The 6736-nt window shown below is 45.2% G+C and overlaps 1 protein-coding gene across 1 annotated transcript in view; it reads left to right on the top strand.

The window, feature by feature from the left end:
• KMO (kynurenine 3-monooxygenase) overlaps positions 1-6736 on the top strand; it is a 31571-nt gene that overhangs the window by 15287 nt on the left and 9548 nt on the right. Inside the window, exons 9-12 of the mRNA XM_019523304.1 lie at positions 1987-2108; positions 4131-4278; positions 5199-5256; positions 5720-5802. Coding sequence (XP_019378849.1) covers positions 1987-2108; positions 4131-4278; positions 5199-5256; positions 5720-5802 — 411 coding nt within the window. The remainder of the gene's footprint in view (positions 1-1986; positions 2109-4130; positions 4279-5198; positions 5257-5719; positions 5803-6736) is intronic.

Raw genomic sequence — 6736 nt, forward strand, 5'->3', positions numbered from 1 at the left:
ATGGGGGGTGGGTACTGTATAGGTTTGTCGGGGGCTGTGGGTGTGTGGGTATGTTGGGTGTGGGGGTGTGTGTGGGTGGATAGGTGTGGAGGTGTGGGTGGAGTGAGGGGGCTATGTTGGGGGGAAGGTGGCTGGGGTGTATGAGGGGTTGTGGCCATGGTGGTCTGTATGTATGGCAGTGCAATGGGAGGTGTGGGTGCATGTGTATGGTGGGGTGTGCATGTGGGACTCACCCTGTAAACACACACACACACACTATGCCTCCCTCACTACACACGCACACACCTTCTCTCTCTCTCTCCTTCCCTCATTGCTTTCTCTGTCTCTCTCCCCCTCCCTCATTGCAGGGACACACACACACACACACACAGACCCCTCCCACTCCTGGCCCCAGGGTACCATGTAGCCCTGTGCTCTTGGTACTGGAGCAGCTGTGCTGGAGGAGGCATGCAGGGAAGCAGTGAAAGCTGCAGCAGGCAGAAGTTTCCAGGTTGGGGGGCAGAGGTGGGAGAGGGATTGGGGGGCAGGGCTGAGCCCGGCTGGACTTCGTCCTGAGTCTTGCCAGCTTCACCTGGGTCCTACTTCCCCCAGTTCCTGTCATCTTTGACGGGCAGACAGAAGCAGATAATTATTAATTTTCTAAATGTTTTAGGTGCCCTGTGGGCTGGGTAGAATGGCCTGGCAGGCCAGATTCAGCCCACAGGTGATTTTTTTTGCCTGCCCCTGCCCTAGCCTGTGTAGCTCCTACCCTGCCGAGTCATTGCCTTTCACAAGACGACATCACGGTGCAGTGAAAGGTTCCAGGAGAAATGGCCTGAGCCAGTCAGCCACAACCTAGTTTGTCCTCTGAGAGGCTGGAAGTAGCAGTGTTATGGGAACATTGTCTATTTATCTCGTTACATCATCCCTGGAGGCATCTATGCAAAAGACTTAACGAGCAGAGTACTAATTCTACTGCACATTAGCATAGTGGGCAAAGACCATGCCAACGTGCAGTAGATTTAGTCTAATGCTCATTAATGTTACTTAAAAAGCATTCATCTGTGTTAATGTGCAGTAGTGCCAATTACGGCACATTAATGAACATGTAGGTACACCCCCTAAGTACTAATGGAAAAGACAAGGCCCAACTCTGCCCACAAGCCAGGCCATGCTCCTTACCTGTCCTATGGCATGCATGAGGTATGTGAGAGTGCTCACTGTGGTCCACAGAGTTATTGCTTCAAGAACACTTGTGGACAGGCCACCAACAAACACATTGCAGAGATACAGCTTGACATGGCAATGAATGCTTCACTGACTCTAGGATTCATGGGAACAGTGACTGGGTTAGGTTTTCAGCCCAGGACAGGTATTCCCTAGCCAACTAGAACCAATACTCCGAAGTATCAAATTATACTAAGCCTGAAGGCCTTATCCTACCTACCAAAATAAGTATCAGCTCAGCCAGTGATTTCACTGAGAGCAAGTTAAGACCCATAATTCTGGCAGAGGGCTGGGGGAGCAAGTTGGGTTCTTCACAGCACTTCCTTCACTGCTGGTGTGACTTCTACTATGCTGCTGCTGCAGTGGAGAAACATCAGCAGCCTCCTGACAGTCTCACCAAATGATCCCTACATTACACGTGCTTCTCACCTTCCTTTTCATTTCTCAGTGCCTCCCTCTTTCCATTTCTGCTATTTCTCCACCTTGTCTACCAGGAAACAATCCCTTGCAAATGTGTCTTGTATTGCAGAATAAACAGCCTAACAAGAGGATTAAAGCTATGTGCCCCAACCAAATTTTGAACTTTAATTAACATAATAAAAATAATAAAAACTGGGAGGAAAAAGGTGCAAGTAGCAGCTTCAGCAAACTTTGTTCCACCGCAAGACTGTCAGCATCACCCTCAGGATATCTCAGGTTGAGCAATATATTGTAGGTCAAAGTGTTCAATGTTCATGTCCATCTTTCAGTGTTGTCTGAAGTCTCCTTTCTAACCTGCAGGATAAGTCATTCACTTGCACTCTCTTCATGCCCTTTGAGGACTTTGAAAAGCTGAGGACTGGTGATCAAGTGCTGAATTTTTTCCAAACCTACTTTCCAGATTCAGTTCCCCTCATTGGAGAGTAAGTGTTACTTTTGGTGTTTCTTTTTTTTTTAAATTGATGTATTTTTCTAAAACACCATGGAGGTGCCTCATACAGTAGCTTGCAACTGTGGACTGCTGACTTCAGGTTTTAATGATGATCACCATTCTCTCTGCCTATACTGCGAAGCCCAGCATGTTATATATTCTTTGGGAGAAATCTTCATGTTTCTGCAGACACCCGATGCAATTCAAAAGGGTTGGAAAGAGAAAAGACGGAAGTTTTTATTGTCCTTTCACTGGGATAGTATAAGGCAGAAGGTAATAAAGTCCTTCACCAGATAAGTTATAATGAACTGTGCTGTCTGTGACAATTTGGGTGCACATTATCTCCTCAATGAAAATATAGAAGAATTATGTAGTTTGAAATGCCTCCCTAATCCTGGTCCTTTAAGACAGGGCTTTGCTGGCAACTATATGTTAGGTATCTAGTGGATAAATAAGGTTTAGCTCCCTGCAGGTCTCTGCCTTAATTTAGCCCTGCTTTGAACATATTTCCTTCTGTATAGGAAATGCATAGATTGGATTCCTCTGGAATTTGCAATCTTTGCTCTTAGCAAACAGAACACAAGAAACATGAGACACGATGAGCCATCCGATTCTGATATCACATGTTGCATTGCATCAAATGAAGTTACTGTAGCTCAGATGAGCTCCTGCTGACATTGTTGAGCCTACAGAATTTACTTGTCTAGTCAAAATTATTGTGCAAGATCCCCTTGATATCTACATTGGTATGTCGCAGTTAATTTTGTAGCATAATTATAATAATGGAATGGGGCAGACACTCTACTGCTCAGTCAAGTTACCCATATGTATTCTAAACCATGGAGATCCGCTCAAGAATAATGAAGAAGAGTAGGCTGTTCATTGCAGGAAGACTTCCTGCTCCTTTGCTGATCAATACAACTACCTAGTACTACTGCATGCTGGGATACATGATGGATAAGGAAAGGAAGCTATATTAAGGCTTCAGCTTCTGGAATTTCTAAATGAAAGAGGGGGAAAATAGTGATGTTATCTCAGAGTTCAGATTTGCTAACTAAATAGTTTGCGTCATTCCACAGCTAGAACTAATGTCCCTGTGGATAGTAAATATTGTGTCCCTATAAAGGGAGAACTATTTAGAAACTGAGCACACCTGGCTGACAATTACTGTATGTTAATGGTTCTCAACCCTTCTAGACCTGAGGCACCTCTCCTTAGACTCAAGGCACTCATTGGAAAAGGCCAACTCTTAGTTTTCACTCTTTTTTTTTTGAGTGCAGAAAAAATAGAGCAGTTTTTGTGTTGCAAAGAACTCAGAAAGCCCACAACAGACCAGAAGGTTTTTAACGCTATGGATTCCTATTTGAATCTCTGGGTTTATCTTGGGAGTCATGTTTGCATGACTAACAGTGGTAACATTGTGTGGCACTTCACAGCACCTTTGAAAGGGTCTCAAAGCACCCTAGTTGAGAATCACTGCTGTAGCTAAAGCATTCAGGTAGGTACTTAGTCCATATCCCTATACATAAAAGACCATAAGCACATGCTTAAGCCTTCTTAAAGTCAACTGGATTTAAGTATATGAATAAGTATTTTGGGGAGTAGAGATGGACTGCTAAAGTATGGCCATTATCATGCAAGGTAAGCCCACAATATCAGGAGGAAGGGGGAACATGGTTAGTAGGACTATTAATAGGAGGCATAATAGGAGTGCTAAATAAATACTCAGATTTAAATATACAGTAAGCCATTGCCTGGTGGGGAACAGAAGATACCTTCCTCTATGAAATCACATGTACCCACTCTGATATGTGGCTTGTTGGAAGTTAATGGTCTTGTTGTTTTGGTTTCCAACAATTTCGCAAGGAAACAGTTTGGTTTTCCATCCTGGGGTTGACATAAGCAATTGCTTTCCTGACCCCAGAACTGCCATAGCTGCTTCTCTGGCTGTCTCTGATAGAGACACCCAGTGTTCTGTGCAAACTACTTTATTTATTTACATTTTTCGGTGCAGGCGAGAGCTGAAGCGCGATTACTTTTTGCTGCCAGCCCAAGCCATGATATCTGTGAAGTGCTCGTCTTACCACATTGGCTCTCATTGTGTCCTGATGGGAGATGCTGCCCATGCAGTTGTACCTTTCTATGGACAAGGCATGAATGCGGTGAGTTCACAGTTCCCCAGGCAGTGCGTCTATCAGGTCTGCCGGCTTTAGGTATGTCTGTAGGGTGTAAGACAGCACTGCACAGAGATAAAGCCAGTTGTGTGTATCCTAGTTCCAGAGTGGAATGCACTGCCACTCTTGTTACCACTGGGGCTAAAAGCCCTACTTCTGAGCAGCATTAATTAGCCTGAGTGCAGTACTTTGTCAGCATGGCACTGGATTGCATCATATAAGCACATCTTTTGTGTTCAAAATACCTTATGTTAGCTTAATACATTCAAAGAAAAGACCTGTACATCACAAGCAAATACATTTCATAGATACCCCTATATGATACCCAATGGCTCCTCCTTTTCTCTAATGTGCCATATTGCAAGCAGGCCAATCAAGATGGCCATAATATGCCAGCTCTTTAACTCTCATGTTAGTGAGAGAAGGGCTCCAAGCAATGCTCTACAGGAAATCCAGCCTCAAGCCCTCAGGAAATATCTGACACCATATTGTTCTCCTTGGCCGACTTCCTTCTCTGTGATAGTGCCCACCTCTAGTTGGCTCTTTGTTGCAGGACCATTCCCTTAAACACTGCTGTCAGCCTATCTAGCCACCAGTCAGGTCAGGTACCACAGCTGCTGAGAGTTGCATCTGAGAAGAACACTCGGAGGTGAGCACAACCCAACCTGTTTTTAAGGGTTTGGAGATTAAAGCTAAGACTGAACAGACAGGTTCTTTCCTTCCCCATGAGAAAAAGATTCAGATCCATCCCCACTGTCTGTAGAATTTGAAGTGGCCGCTCAGACCTGCTGAGCTGTGGCAACACATTCTGGCCCACGACAATGTGCTACAATCTGCATGAGAAGCCCTGGTTAGGAAACAGTAAGGTTTTCAAATTTTGGCTATTTTCCCTTTGCTGTGTCTTTCAGGGATTTGAAGATTGCCTGGTTTTTGATGAGTTAATGGACCAGTTTCACAATGATCTTAGTGAGTAAAATCCTTGGGAATAGACAATAGGCCCTAGGGTGGGGATTTGGAGCAATTCTACCCATCAGCAGTCACCAAAAATACTGGCGTTCCCAGGGGAGTGCCTGTGAAACCAGAGGGAAGCACCTACTTTAGAAGAAAGTGTGAAATTAACTGATTGTGCATCTTCCTGGGCAACTAATTCATCCCCAGGGTTACCAGGACTGCCCCTTCTCTGCACCCCTCTGCAGTACAAGAGTTGTACATGCCATTGCTTTTCTCACATTGTGTATGGGTGTGCCCTGATCTGCAGTCAACAGGATGAGCATTCTCCTCTTCTCTGCAGTGAGGTGCTGCAACAGAATGCTATAGGATACACACTTAGTGGCTTCAAGAGAGAGGAGGGAGATCAGAGACTGATGCTAGAGCCCATGAGCAGGCAGGAGAAGCAGTGAACCCTAATGGACTGATTACTCCTCCCCAGGCACCTGCCTCCTGGAGTTCTCCAGGCTGAGAGTCCCTGATGACCATGCAATTTCGGATTTAGCCATGTACAATTACATTGAGGTAAGAGCAATAAGCCAGGTGTAGACTCTGCACACAAGGGATGGAGGTTCTTCATGTGCAGTGCTGGACCTCAGCTGAGCTAGTGAGGAGCCTGGGGTCAGGCAAAGCCTTTTGGGGAAGGGGAAAAGAAGGAGCAGCATCTATGGTTTTCTACTAGGCTATGCCAGTTCTGCTGAAATGAGGCATGGGTGTTCAGTTTAAGGGACAGGCTTGTTTTGAACAGTCAGCAGACCAGAGCTTCCTTGTCCATGTGTTTTGCCTCTGGGAAGTTAGACCTGAGGCCTATACAGATTTGACCTCTGAGAAGTCCCAGGACAAGAATGTATTACTTGTCACTCTCTTTAACTGACATCGTTGACATCTCCCACTGGAGCAGATATGTTCTCATCCTGGCATAACAGAACGAGACCTATTTTATGAGACCTGATCTATTCAAGATTAGTTTACATGACTTTGAAACAGGCTTAAACTAAACTGAGAAGTTACCTTTAACATTCTGGAGTGACAGTGTCCACAGAGGGAGTTTATCTGTGTATCTATGAAGATACTGGCAGAATTGTACCAATAGAACTGTCATGTGTAAGCAAGGTTGTCAACAGGATGAAGGGGAAATAGAGACAGAGAAGTGCCACAATTCATCCAGAGTCACATAGCAGGCATGTGACAGAGCAAAGAATAGGACCCCGCTCTTCTGATACCCAGTGTAGTACCCCACTTACTGGGCCCTGGCACATCTCCCATTACACTTTTACTATACTACTGTGACATATTTTGGCCTGGCACTAAAAGACACTTGCCCCAGAGCTGCTTTCAACAGATTCCCATGCAATCTTGCAGGTTAGCAAGTCTCTTTCATCCACAAGTACTGACTCCCAGAGGTAGGAAATAAGAGCTCTGGGCATGAAGGCTAGGGACAGACAGTCAAAAAGCCTGG

The sequence above is a fragment of the Gavialis gangeticus genome, unplaced genomic scaffold, assembly GCF_001723915.1.
Source record: "Gavialis gangeticus isolate Ggan-Ray unplaced genomic scaffold, GavGan_comp1, whole genome shotgun sequence".
NCBI lineage: Eukaryota > Metazoa > Chordata > Crocodylia > Gavialidae > Gavialis > Gavialis gangeticus.